The sequence below is a fragment of the Calliopsis andreniformis genome, unplaced genomic scaffold (genome assembly GCF_051401765.1).
Source record: "Calliopsis andreniformis isolate RMS-2024a unplaced genomic scaffold, iyCalAndr_principal scaffold0053, whole genome shotgun sequence".
NCBI lineage: Eukaryota > Metazoa > Arthropoda > Insecta > Hymenoptera > Andrenidae > Calliopsis > Calliopsis andreniformis.
The window spans coordinates 1006560-1021879 of record NW_027480462.1 but is presented as its reverse complement, the minus strand read 5'-3'; the positions used below and the strand labels follow the sequence as shown (position 1 = coordinate 1021879).

Here is a 15320-nt window from a genome sequence, read left to right as displayed (position 1 = left end):
ATCCTCAATCCTCAATCCTCAGTCCTCAATCCTCATTCCTCAAACCTCAATCCACAACCCTCACTCCTTATCCTCAATTCTCAATTCTCAATCCCCAATCCTCAATTCTCAACCTTCAATACTCAATAATCAATCTCCAATCCTAGATCCTCAATCCCCAATCCTCAATCGTTAATCCTCAACCTTCAATCCTCAATCACCAGTCCTCAATCCTCAATACTCAATCTTCAATCCTCAATCCTCAATTATCAATCCTCAATACTCAATCCTCAATCGTCAATCTTCAAGCGTCAATCCTCAATCCCCAATCCTGAATCTTCAATCCTCAATCCTCAACCCTCAATCCTCAATACTCAATCCTCAATCCTCATTCCTCAAACCTCAATCCACTACCCTCACTCCTTATCCTCAATTCTCAATTCTCAATCCCCAATCCTCAATCCTCAACCCTCAGTCCTCATCCTCAATTCCCAATCCTCAATCCCCAATCCTCAATTCTCAATCTTCAATCCTCAATAATCAATCTTCAATCCTCAATCCCCAGTCCTCAATCTTCAATCCTCAATGCTCAATCCTCAATCCTCAATCCTCAGGCTTCAATCCTCAACCCTCAATCCTCATACCTCAATCCTCAACCGTCAGTCCACGTCCTCAATCCTCAACTATCAATCCTCAATCCTCAATATTCAATCCTCAATACTCAACCTTCGATCCTCAATCCTCAGTCCTAAATCCCCAAACCTCAGTCCTCAGTCATGAATACTCCATCTTCAATACTCAATACACAATCCTCAATCGTCAATCCTCAATCCTCAATCCTCAATCTTCATTCTTCAAACCTCAATCCTCAACCCTCAGACCTCATCCTCAATTCCCAATTCTCAATCCTCAATCCTCAACTCTCAATCTTAAAATCCTCAATAATCAATCTTCAATCCTCAATCCGCAGTCCTCGATCTTCAATCCTCAATGCTCAATCCTCAATCCTCAATCCTCAGTCCTCAATCCTCAATCCTCAATCCTCATACCTCAATACTCAACCGTCAGTCCTCGTTCTCAATCCTCAACTATCAATCCTCAATCCTCAATCCTCAATCCTCAATCCTCAATCATCAATCCTCAGTCTTCAATACTCAATCCTCAATCCTCGATCCTCAATCCTCAATACTCAATCTTCAATCCTCAATCCTCAATCCTCAATCCTCAATCCTCAATCCTAGGTCATCAATCCTCAATCCTCAATACTCAATCGACAATACTCAATCGTCAATCCTCAGTCCTCAATTCTCAATCCTCAATCCTCGTTCCTCAAACATCAATCCTCTACCCTCAGTCCTCATCCTCAATTCTCAATCTGTTTGTGTGCGTTTTCTATCTTATGAGATAGATGAACTTACACTTCGCACGCCGAATTAACCTTGTGCGAATACTTTTAGCTCGATAGTGGACTGTATAAATTGTTGTTTGTAGAGATTCAAAACCTTTTCTCTAATGAACTTTATTCTCGTTTGTCGGACAAATACGAAGCAAAAATCACCAATTCTCGCGGCAGTCTTCATATTTATACGTTAGGTTGTGCTGTTTCAAATTAAGCGTACATCTCATTGGTCTTTGTAAAAAAGAGGGGGTAACAAGAAAACAGAGTTCAAACGGAGTGGGGTTGACAGAATTAAGCTAGAAGTGGGAATTTCTGGGTTTTTCCAACGGTCATCGGAAGTTACCGACTGCATCCCCGATGACCCACGCCGCTAATCCGACTAATGCTTTACAGCTAGCAATAAAAAACCAAGGAGCACCTCGACTTGGAGTGAACATATGGAAAACATAAAAATTATGACTAAATTCAAACCCTGGTACAACGTGTCGACAGCTAATAAACTAAATTTTGGCAAGTAACGGTTCCTTGGATATTTACTGCTGCTACGACAAATAATGTAAGAGGGTTCGCTACGCGACATACCGCCCCCCTTGAACGGTCATGTTCAAAAGATTTAAACAATGAATGGTTTGCGGAAAGTCAAAACGAAAATCTTAATACTACCTTACAGTATATACTTATAGCAACGCGGTCTTAAATTCACGTGTACAATGTTATAGAAACAACTACTCTCTAATACCGCCTTTGTAACAAATTATGAATTAGTTTCTTATTACATGTACTCTATTGGTAATGGCGCCAGTTTCTTAACACTTCTTTTATAAATTCCTAATGGTGTTCTCACAGACACTACACGGATGATCTTGTCTTCTCCTGGGTGTAGCTCCATGATTCTGCCTAACTTCCACTGCAACGGGGCTAGATTGTCCTCGCGTATTAGGACCAGCATCCCTTCCTTGATGTTGTTGTTGGCATCGACATGCCACTTGCTTCTAGTGTGTAACTCATGTAGGTATTCCCTGTGCCATCTGTTCCAAAAATGCTGTTTAATTTTTTGGGTATGCTGCCACAGTGACAGCCTATTGTTTCGGATATCTGAGATTTCGTATTCTGGCAGAGTTTGTAACGAACCACCAATTAGGAAATGGGCAGGTGTTAATGCGATACAATCGTTCGGATCAGAGGATAAGGGAGTTAGTGGACGGGAATTTAAAATAGCTTCGATCTCGATTATAATACTATTAAATTGTTCGTAGGTAAACACAGTTTCTCCAATAGTAGCTCTTAAATGCTTTTTAAAGGATTTAACCGCGGCTTCCCATAGGCCTCCGAAATGCGGTGAACGAGGCGGAGAAAACGACCAATTGACCTGTTCATTTGTCAAATATCTGTTTAAATTTCCCTTATATTCCTCAGAATTTACAAATGCTTGAATTTCTATGATTTCGTTCCTCGCACCAACAAAGTTGCTACCGTTGTCGGAATATAAATTTCGAGACTTTCCCCTTCTTGCGAAAAAACGTTTAATCGCGGCTATACATGTTTCTGTAGTCAGATCTGTGACTAGTTCCAAATGAGTGGCTTTTGTAGCAAAACATACAAATACAACGACATAACTCTTAATCCTTTTCACATTTCTATGTTTCCTTTCTTTTATTAAGAATGGTCCACAATAATCAATACCTGCATTCTCGAATGGACGTGCTTGGGTCACCCGATCCCTTGGTAAATTCCCCATAATATATTCGGGTACCTTGGGATTAGCCTTGAAGCAGTTAATGCAACGATGAATTATCTTACGCGTAAAATTTTTTCCATCGATTGGCCAATATTTGTGTCTAACCGCATTTAACGTAGCCTGTATACCTGCATGCCAATTCTTCAAATGTTCTTCTCTAATTATTAATTCTGTAATGTAGTGCCGACGCGGTAATACAATCGGGTGTTTGTGTGAGTAGCTAATATGCGCGTGTTTTAATCGCCCGCCTACTCTTAATAAGCCATTTCCATCAATAAATGGCGCTAGGTTGAGCAACTTACTTTTTTTGTTAATTGGAGTGTTGTTTTTCAAATCCCTTATTTCTTGCTCAAAAGTATGCGCTTGAACTAGTTTCAAAATATATATATGTGCATTTGTAATTTCTATGTTTGTTAGTTCACCCGTAATTCTTAGGTTACCCTTACAATTGTTATAGAACCGTAATATGTATGCTAACACTCTATTAAGCTTATTTATTGACGAAAATCTATCTATGAAAAACGCCGTATCAAGGCTTGCTACTAAAACCTTAAAATTACGCGTTTCCGGGATATCGATATCAGGAAGATCTACGGACGGCCACGCGTCTTCATGTTTTGAAAGCCAATGCGGACCCTTTAACCACAATTGATTATTTAGGATCTGCACTGGCGTTAAACCTCTGGATATAAAATCCGCAGGGTTTTCTGGACTCGAAATATGTCGCCAGGCTTGAACATCCGTCTGTTCCTGAATCTCGCTGACCCTATTTGCTATAAATGTCTTTAACAGATGAGGCGATGTTTTAATCCAATGCAAAGTGATTGTAGAATCTGACCATAATACAGTCCTTTCAACCCGAATATGACTCAATGCGCTACGGCTCTCCTTAAGCAAATTAGCTAACAACTTAGCCGCACACAGTTCTAAGCGAGGCAATGATATGCTTTTTACCGGGGCAACTCGTGATTTGGCACACAATAAACTAACTTTACAGCTGCCTTGCTTATTGACTGATCGTAGGTAGATGCAAGCCCCATACGCCGCTTCACTAGCATCGGCAAACCCATGCAATTGAACCGTCACTGGGTCATCAATAACAGTCTTTCTTGGTATCGAAAATTTATTTAGATGCGGTAATTCCTTTCTAAATTCCAGCCACATAGTCAAAATTGCTTGTGGTACTGAATCATCCCAATTTATATTTGCTTTCCACAGTTCTTGCATAATTATTTTGGCTCTAACTATTACCGGCCCTAATAAACCTAAGGGATCAAATAATTGGGCTATTTGTGATAATATTGTACGCTTTGTCGATCTAGAATTGTTTTCGCTGCTCTTTATAGTATATAAAATTTCATCTATTCTTGGCTTCCAACAAATGCCTAATGCCTTCCTAGTTTCGTCGATGTCTAAAGAAAGAGTCCGTTCATGGTTGCTTGTATCTAAATCCTTAATTAATTCTGCATCATTCGATGTCCACTGTCTTAAATTAAACCCTCCTACTCTTGCTAATGCTATTGCTTCGTCCCGTATCTTTAAAGCTAAGTCGCGAGTGGCGGCTCCAGTTAACAAATCGTCCATGTAAAAATCCCTTTTGAATATAGCTGCTGCTCTGGGAAATTTGTTCTGTTCATCGTTAGCCAGCTGCTGTAAACAACGTACCGCTAAAAACGGAGCTGATGCTGTTCCGTAGGTTACAGTATTTAGTTCATATGTTTTGACAGGTTGATCTTGCGAATTGCGCCATAGGATCCTTTGGTAACTCCTATCCTCAGCATGTACTTTAACTTGTCTAAACATTTTTTCAATATCTGCTGTCAAAACATATGAGTACGAACGAAATCGGAGTAATAATTTATATAAAGTGTCCTGCAAATTAGGCCCAATTAATAGCGTTTCATTAAGTGAAACCCCAGTTGAACTTTTTGCGGAAGCGTCGAATACTACACGTACTTTAGTTGTTTCACTGGACTCTTTTACCACCGCGTGGTGCGGCAGGTAAAAGCCCTTGCTTGTTTCCTTTACACTGACCTGTGTCATGTGTCCCAGTTGCTCATATTCCTTCAAAAATTCACTATAACTATCTAGTAATCCTTTATTCAAATGTAATTTGCGTTCCAATGCATAAAATCTCTTAAGTGCTACTTCTCGCGAATTCCCTAAGAGCTGTTTTCGCTCATTAAAGGGCAGCCTGACACAATATCTGCCGTCTGTATCCCTTACGGTGCTTTGTTTGAATAATTCTTCCGCAGCTCTTTCCTCTGCTGACAAAAACTGCTTATCTACGAATGACTCTACTTCCCAAAATTTATTTAATGTTTTGTCTAACGATGTTGCTATGTGAAATGAATTTACCAAGGTGGGTGCTCTATATTTTGGTTGGATGTTGGATTCGCCCGTAACAATCCATCCTAGTAATGTTTTTTGCAGGATTACTGCACTATTGCTTAATCTAATTTGGCCAATACTTAATAATTTAAAAAATAATGTATTCCCTAGCAATGCATCTATTTTTCCGGGTTTATGAAATTCTGGATCTGCTAATTTAATGTTTCGCGGTACTTGCATGTTCGAGCGGTCAACTTGTCGTGAAGGTAACAGTCCTGTAAGAAACGGCAGAGTTATAAATGATACCTGACTTGTAAAAGAACTATGACGCGCCTTAACTACAGTTTTTACTAAATATTGTGCCTTGGTCGCTTGTTGCCCCAGGCCTGCGAAAGTTAAATTAACAGCCTGTTTTTGTAACTGTAATTTTTCCGCTAATTCTTCTGTAATAAAATGAGTTTGTGACCCTCCGTCTAATAACACACGACAATCATGTTCCTTATTGAATCTATCTAGTATTTTTATTTGAGCAGTACCCAATAATACTTCCGAACCGCAAGTGACCGTTAATGCATTTGCATTCGATCCGGAATTTCCTGCTTGATCTACTGCTTGTGTACTATTATTATTAAGATTGACTCTATTTTCATTATTGAAATGTAACAAAGTATTATGTTTCTGCTTACATTTCCGGCAACCTGTGGCCTGACAATTCTTAACTACATGGTTAGATCGAAAACAATTGATACACAATCTACTTCTTCTTATAACCTCTAACCGATCGCGAACGGCTGCCTTTAAGAACTGATTACATTGATATATTTCGTGATTCCCTTCACACATAACGCACTTATTACTATTTGCCGTCGCTACATAAGAATGACCTCTGGAACCGACATTATTGCGTTGAGAACGCTCCTGATACACGTTTCGCCTGTGTGAGCTAAGAACTTCTATTTCAATTTCTTCACCGCGCGCTTGCTTATTTATAAAATTCAATAATTGTTCGAATGTGGGCATGTCCTCATTTTCTAAAGTACGCTCCCACCCGCGCCTTGTAATTTTGTCCAATTTTTTACCTATCATATAAACTAAAATTGCATCCCATTGGCCTGTGGGTAGACCTAGTGTCGCTAGTGCCTTCACATGCATTTGCGCTTGTTCTGCAAGAGACCTTAAATTCGCAGGTGCGTCGCGCATTACTTCTGGCAATTCAAACAAAACCTTTAAATGAGATTGAACTATTTGACGCGGTTTATTGCACCGCTTTTGCAGCAAATCCCAAGCTACCAGGTAATTAGGCTCTGACGCATTCAAAGCGGAAACGACCGACGCGATTTCCCCGCGTAAAGCATTTTTCAATAAGTGAAATTTCTGCACCGATGGTATGTCTAGATTATCATGGACTAATGTTTTAAAGGTGTCGTGAAAACTATGCCACTCAATTGGATTGCCGTCGTATGGTTTGATCTCTATTTTTGGTAGAAGCGTGTTCTCTTGTTTTATCATCACTGTATTTGGTGAATCCGCCTTTCTAACTGAACTTGTTGCTGCATTCGAAGGTCGCAATCCCTCAAGCTGTCTGTTAATTGTACTAACTATTTTGAAATAATTACGTTCAAACTGTTCTCTTTCGATGTCATGATTTGAAACTTCATCCTCTAGTTCTATACCCAGCTGAACTTCTTCAAACGATTTGCCCAACTCTACTACCCTTTCCTTACGAATTTGTAAGTCGTGTACCTCTACATGCTCGCCCTCCTTCAAATAGGTCTCTATACGTGTAAGCTGTCCCTTTATCGAAGCCCGCTGTCTCCTAAGACTCTTCAATTGCACTGATTCTTGCGTATTAGCCATGTTACACCGACAGTTAATATAACAAACGAAATCAAGATCGATGCTATTTATACGAAGGGAAATATGCTAAGGAAATGGTGATTCGTATACTAAACCTTCAGACTCTTGAACTTCTGGGACGGTTGCGATGTTGCTGCAGTTCCTCAACGACTTTGCGTTCTCTCGATGATGCTGTTACGATGCCTCGGTGATGCTTCGATGTGTCGCTCCTAAATGATCCGTTGTCCGGTGGCTGCTTCCCCGGTTAAGGTGTCCAAATAGACTGCTTCCTTGATTGAGGTGTCCTATAGGCTGCTTCCTTGGTTGAGGTGTCCTATAGGCTGCTTCCTTGGTTGAAGTATCCCATACGGTGATACTGCTGATCTGCCCTCTTTGCATAGAGGCTAAGATCCAGACGTATCAAGTTGAAGCTTCTTGTTCTAAGCCAAACTCCAACACTAATAAGCAACGCTTTCGATAACCAAAGCTGATGCACTCCTTAGTGTTCACTGCACTGCACAAGTTCCTTTGTCACCAAGTATCCGGCTCGAAGGACCAAATGTTTGTGTGCGTTTTCTATCTTATGAGATAGATGAACTTACACTTCGCACGCCGAATTAACCTTGTGCGAATACTTTTAGCTCGATAGTGGACTGTATAAATTGTTGTTTGTAGAGATTCAAAACCTTTTCTCTAATGAACTTTATTCTCGTTTGTCGGACAAATACGAAGCAAAAATCACCAATTCTCGCGGCAGTCTTCATATTTATACGTTAGGTTGTGCTGTTTCAAATTAAGCGTACATCTCATTGGTCTTTGTAAAAAAGAGGGGGTAACAAGAAAACAGAGTTCAAACGGAGTGGGGTTGACAGAATTAAGCTAGAAGTGGGAATTTCTGGGTTTTTCCAACGGTCATCGGAAGTTACCGACTGCATCCCCGATGACCCACGCCGCTAATCCGACTAATGCTTTACAGCTAGCAATAAAAAACCAAGGAGCACCTCGACTTGGAGTGAACATATGGAAAACATAAAAATTATGACTAAATTCAAACCCTGGTACAACGTGTCGACAGCTAATAAACTAAATTTTGGCAAGTAACGGTTCCTTGGATATTTACTGCTGCTACGACAAATAATGTAAGAGGGTTCGCTACGCGACACAATCCTCAATCCTCAAACCTCAATCTTCGATACTCAATCCCCAGTCCTCAATCCTCAATACTCAATATTCAATCCTCAATCCTCAATCCTCAATATTCAACACACAACCATCAACCATCAATTCTCAATACTCAATCATCTATCCTCAATTCTTAATACTCAATAGAATATCCTGAATTCTCATGATTCAATACTCAATCCACAATATTCAATAATCAAATCTCGATCCTCAAGCATCAATTCTCAACACTCAATCCTCAACACTCGGTCCTCTCTCTTCAATCCTCGATCCTGAATCCTCTATCCTCAAGCGTCAATCCTCAATCCTCAATCCTCAACCCTCAATCCTCAGTCCTCAACAATCAGTTGTCAAACCTCAGTCCTCAATAGAATATCATCAATTCACAGTTTTCAATACTCAATACTCAATCTGCAATCTTCCAACCTCTATCCACAAACATCAATTCTCATCACTCAACCCTCAACACTCAGTCCTCAATGTTCAATCCTCAATCCTCAATTCTCAATCTTCATTCCTCAATACTGAATCTTCAATACTCAATACTCAATATTCAATCCTCAATCCTCAATCCTCAATCCTCAATCCCCAATCCTCAATCATCAATCCTCAATCTTCAAAGCTCAATCCTCAATCCTCAATTCTCAATCCTCAATACTCAACCGTCAAGCCTCAATTCCCAATACACAATACAATATCCTGAATTCTCAGGATTCAATACTCAAACCTCAATCCTCAACCCTCAGCCCTCATCCTCCATCCTCAATCCTCAATCCCCAATCCTCAATCTTCAATCCGCAATACTCAATCTTCAAACTTCAATCCTCAATCCTCAATCCTCAATCCTCAATCCTCAATCCTCAATCTTCAATCCTCAATACTCAATCCTCAATTCTCAATCCTCAATACTCAACCATCAATCCTCAATTCCCAATACTCAATAGAATATCCTGAATTATCAGTATTCAGTACTCAAAACTCAATCCTCAACCATCAGTCCTCATCCTCCATCCTCAATCCTCAATCCTCAAACCTCAATCTTCAATCCTCAATACTCAATCTTCGATGCTCAATCCTCAACACTCAATCCTCAATCCTCAATCCTCAGTCATGGATACTCAATCTTCATTACTCAAACCTCAATCCTCAATCCTCAATCCTCAATCTTCAATACTCAATCCTCAATCCTCAATCCTCAATCCTCAATCCTCAATCCTCAATCCTCAATCCTCATTCCTCAATCCTCAATCCCCAATCCTCAATCATCAATCCTCAATCTTCAAAACTCAATCCTCAATCCTCAATTCTCAATCCTCAATACACAACCATCAAGCCTCAATTCTCAATACTCAATACAATATCCTGAATACTCAGGATTCAATACTCAAACCTCAATCCTCAACCCTCAGCCCTTATCCTCCATCCTCAATACTCAATCCTCAATCCTCAATCTTCAATCCTCAATACTCAAGCTTGAAACTTCAATCCTCAATCCTCAATTCTCAATCCTCAATCCTCAATCCTCAATCTTCAATCCTCAATACTCAATCCTCAATCATCAATCCTCAATACTCAACCATCAATCCTCAATTCCCTATACTCAATAGAATATCCTGAATTCTCAGTATTCAATACTCAAAACTCAATCCTCAACCATCAGTCCTCATCCTCCATCCTCAATCCTCAATCCTCAAACCTCAATCTTCAATCCTCAATCCTCAATTATCAATCCTCAATACTCAATCCTCAATCGTCAATTCTCAATCGTCAATCCTCAATCCCCAATCCTGAATCTTCAATCCTCAATCCTCAACACTCAATTCTCAATCCTCAATCTTCAATCCTTAATACTCAATCTTCAATCCTCAATTCTCAATCCTCAATCCTCAATCCTCAATCTTCAACCCTCAACCGTCAGTCCTCGTCCTCAATCCTCAACACTCAATCCTCAATCCTCAAACTTCAATCATTAATACTCAATCTTCAATCCTCAATTCTCAATCCTCAATCCTCAATCCTCAATCCTCAATATTCAACGCACAACCATCAACCATCAATTCTCAATACTCAACCATCAATCCTCAATTCTTAATACTCAATGGAATATCCTGAATTCTCGTGATTCAATACTCAATCCACAATATTCAATAATCAGATGTCGATCCTCAAACATCAATTCTCAACATTCAATCCTCAGTCCTCAATCCTCAATCCTCAATCCTCGTAGCTCAATCCTCAACCGTCAGTCCTCGTCCTCAATCCTCAACTATCAACCCTCAATCCTCAATATTCAATCATCAATACTCAATCTTCAATCCTCAATCCTCAATCCTCAATCCTCATTCCTCAATCCACAATCCTCAGTCCTCAAACCTCAATCCTGAATATTCAATCCTGAATCCTCAATATTCAGACCTCAGTCCTCAACAATCAGTTGTCAATTCTAAATCCTTAATACAATATCATCAATTCACAGTTTTCAATACTCAATACTCAATCTGCAATCTTCAAATCTCTAACCAAAAACATCAATTCTCATCACTGAACCCTCAACACTCAGTCCTCAATCCTCAATCCTCAGTCATGAATACTCAATCTTCAATACTCAATCCTCAATCCTCAATCCTCAATCCTCAATCTTCAATCCTCAATCCTCATTCCTCAAACCTCAATCCTCAACCCTCACTCCTTATCCTCAATTCTCAATTCTCAACCCTCAATCCTCAATTCTCAACCTTCAATACTCAATAATCAATCTCCAATCCTAGATCCTCAATCCCCAATCCTCAATCGTTAATCCTCAACCTTCAATCCTCAATCCCCAGTCCTCAATCCTCAATACTCAATCTTCAATCCTCAATCCTCAATTATCAATCCTCAATACTCAATCCTCAATCGTCAATCCTCAATCGTCAATCCTCAATCCCCAATCCTGAATCTTCAATCCTCAATCCTCAACCCTCAATCCTCAATCCTCAATCTTCAATCCTTAATACTCAATCTTCAATCCTCAATTCTCAATCCTCAATCCTCAATCCTCAATCTTCAATCCTCAATACTCAATCTTCAAACTTCAATCCTCAATCCTCAATCCTCAATCCTCAATCCTCAATCCTCAATCTTCAATCCTCAATACTCAATCCTCAATCCTCAATCCTCAATACTCAACCATCAATCCTCAATTCCCAATACTCAATAGAATATCCTGAATTCTCAGTATTCAATACTCAAAACTCAATCCTCAACCATCAGTCCTCATCCTCCATCCTCAATCCTCAATCCTGAATCCTCAATCCTGAATCTTCAATCCTCAATCCTCAACCCTCAATCCTAAATTCTCAATCTTCAATCCTCAATCATCTATCCGCAATCCTCATTCCTCAAGCCTCAATCCTCATCCCTCAGTCCTCTTCCTCAATTCTCAATTCTCAATTCTCAATCCTCAATCCTCAATCCTCAATCTTCAATCCTCAATAATCAATCTCCTATCCTAGATCCTCAATCCCCAATACTCTATGCTTAATCCTCAATATTCAATCCTCTATCCCCAGTCCACAATCTTCAATCCCCAAAGCTCAATAATCAATCCTCAATCCTCAGTCCTCAATCGTCAAACATCAATCCACAATCTTCAATACTCAATCCTCAATCCTCAATCCTCAATCCTCAATCCCCAATCTTCAATCCTCAATACTCAACCTTCGATCCTCAATCCTCAGTCCTCAAACCTCAATCCTGAATATTCAATCCTGAATCCTCAATATTCAGACCTCAGTCCTCAACAATCAGTTGTCAATTCTCAATCCTCAATACAATATCATCAATTCACAGTTTTCAATACTCAATACTCAATCTGCAATCTTCAAATCTCTAACCACAAACATCAATTCTCATCACTGAACCCTGAACACTCAGTCCCCAATCCCCAATCTTCAATCCTCAATCCTCAATCCTCAATCTTCAATCCTCAATACTCAATCTTCAACCCTCAATCCTCAATCCCCAACCCTCAGTCCTCTTCCTCAATTCTCAATTCTCAATCCTCAATCCTCAATCCTCAATCCTCAATCTACAATCCTCAATAATCAATCCCCTATCCTAGATCCTCAATCCCCAATACTCTATCCTTAATCCTCAATATTCAATCCTCTATCCCCAGTCCACAATCTTCAATCCCCAAAGCTCAATAATCAATCCTCAATCCTCAGTCCTCAATCGTCAATCATCAATCCTCAATCTTCAATCCTCAATCCTCAATACTGAATCTTCAATCCTCAATACTCAATCTTCAATCCTCAATCCTCAATCCTCAATCCTCAATCCCCAATCCTCAATCATCAATCCTCAATCTTCAAAGCTCTATCCTCAATCCTCAATCCTCAATTCTCAATCCTCAATACTCAACCGTCAAGCCTCAATTCCCAATACACAATACAATATCCTGAATTCTCAGGATTCAATACTCAAACCTCAATCCTCAACCCTCAGCCCTCATCCTCCATCCTCAATCCTCAATCCCCAATCCTCAATCTTCAATCCGCAATACTCAATCTTCAAACTTCAATCCTCAATCCTCAATCCTCAATCCTCAATCCTCAATCCTCAATCTTCAATTCTCAATACTCAATCCTCAATTCTCAATCCTCAATACTCAACCATCAATCCTCAATTCCCAATACTCAATAGAATATCCTGAATTATCAGTATTCAGTACTCAAAACTCAATCCTCAACCATCAGTCCTCATCCTCCATCCTCAATCCTCAATCCTCAAACCTCAATCTTCAATCCTCAATACTATATCTTCGATCCTCAATCCTCAACACTCAATCCTCAATCCTCAATCCTCAGTCATGAATACTCAATCTTCAATACTCAATCCTCAATCCTCAATCCTCAATCCTCAATCCTCAATCCTCAATTCTCATTCCTCAATCCTCAATCCCCAATCCTCAATCATCAATCCTCAATCTTCAAAACTCAATCCTCAATCCTCAATTCTCGATCCTCAATACTCAACCATCAAGCCTCAATTCTCAATACTCAATACAATATCCTGAATTCTCAGGATTCAATACTCAAACCTCAATCCTCAACCCTTAGCCCTCATCCTCCATCCTCAATCCTCAATCCTCAATCCTCAATCCTCAATCTTCGAATCCTCAATACTCAACCTTCGATCCTCAATCCTAAGTCCTCAAACCTCAAACCTCAACCCTCAGTCCTCATCCTCAATTCCCAATTCTCAATCCTCAATCCTCAATTCTCAATCTTCAATCCTCAATAACCAATCTTCAATCCTCAATCCCCAGTCCTCAATCTTCAATCCGCAATGCTGAATCCTCAATCCTCAATCCTCAGTCCTCAATCCTCAATCCTCAATCCTCAATCCTAAATAGTCAATCTCCAATCCTAGATCCTCAATCCCCAATCGTCAATCCTCATTCTTCAATCCTCAACACCCAATCCTCAATCCTCAATCCTCAATCCTCCATCCTCAATTCTCAATCCTCAATCCTCAGTCCACAGTCCTCAAACCTCAACCCTCAACCCTCAGCCCTCATTCTCAATCCTCAATCCTAAATCCTCAATCATCAATCTTCAATCTTCAATCCTCAGTCCTCAATCCTCAATCCTCAATCCTCAATCCTAGGTCATCAATCCTCAATCCTCAATACTCAATCGTCAATCCTCAATACTCGATCCTCAATCCTCAATACTCAATCTTCAATCCTCAATCCTCAATCCTCAATCCTCAATCCTCAATCCTAGGTCATCAATCCTCAATCCTCAATACTCAATCGTCAATACTCAATCGTCAATCCTCAGTCCTCAATTCTCAATCCTCAATCCTCAATCCTCAATACACAACCATCAATCCTCAATTCCCAATACTCAATAGAATATCCTGAATTCTCAGTATTCAATACTCAAAACTCTATCATCAACCATCAGTCCACATCCTCCATCCTCAATCCTCAATCCTCAAACCTCAATCTTCAATCATCAATACTCAATCTTCGATCCTCAATCCTCAACACTCAATCCTCAATCCTCAATCCTCAGTCATGAATACACAATCTTCAATACTCAATCCTCAATCCTCAATCCTCAATCCTCAATCCTCAATCCTCAATCCGCATTCCTCAATCCTCAACCCCCAATCCACAATCATCAATCCTCAATCTTCAAAACTCAATCCTCAATCCTCAATTCTCAATCCTCAATGCTCAACCATCAATCCTCAATTCCCAATACTCAACAGAATATCCTGAATTCTCAGTATTCAATACTCAAAACTCAATCCTCAACCATCAGTCCTTATCCTCCATCCTCAATCCTCAATCCTCAATCCACAAACCTCAATCTTCAATCCTCAATACTCAATCTTCGATCCTCAATCCTCAACACTCAATCCTCAATCCTCAGTCATGAATACTCAATCTTCAATACTCAATCCTCAATCCTCAATCCTCAATCCTCAATCCTCAGTCCTCAATCCTCATTCCTCAAACCTCAATCCACAACCCTCACTCCTTATCCTCAATTCTCAATTCTCAATCCCCAATCCTCAATTCTCAACCTTCAATACTCAATAATCAATCTCCAATCCTAGATCCTCAATCCCCAATCCTCAATCGTTAATCCTCAACCTTCAATCCTCAATCACCAGTCCTCAATCCTCAATACTCAATCTTCAATCCTCAATCCTCAATTATCAATCCTCAATACTCAATCCTCAATCGTCAATCTTCAAGCGTCAATGCTCAATCCCCAATCCTGAATCTTCAATCCTCAATCCTCAACCCTCAATCCTCAATACTCAATCCTCAATCCTCATTCCTCAAACCTCAAT

The 15320-nt window shown here is 39.9% G+C and overlaps 1 protein-coding gene across 1 annotated transcript; it reads right to left on the bottom strand.

Moving 5' to 3' along the window:
- Positions 1-2150: 2150 nt before the first annotated feature.
- Positions 2151-7682, bottom strand: LOC143187570 (uncharacterized). Its single transcript, XM_076391799.1, has 5 exons — positions 7483-7682; positions 7416-7437; positions 3062-7370; positions 2802-2959; positions 2151-2747 (listed from the first exon to the last, which is right to left on the bottom strand). The coding sequence occupies exons 1-5, from the start codon at positions 7680-7682 to the stop codon at positions 2151-2153; spliced, it is 5286 nt and encodes a 1761-aa protein (XP_076247914.1).
- Between the last annotated feature and the right edge of the window lie 7638 nt (positions 7683-15320).

Excerpts from the sequence above, each read along its gene's own strand:
- LOC143187570 (XM_076391799.1), bottom strand. The coding sequence starts at position 7,682 with ATGCAAAGAGGGCAGATCAGCAGTATCACCGTATGGGATACTTCAACC. Across the intron at positions 2,960-3,061 it reads ACGTCCATTCGAGAATGCAG|CCACTCATTTGGAACTAGTC; the intron begins GTATTGATTATT and ends TTGCTACAAAAG. Across the intron at positions 2,748-2,801 it reads TCATAGAAATTCAAGCATTT|GTCAATTGGTCGTTTTCTCC; the intron begins GTAAATTCTGAG and ends ACAAATGAACAG.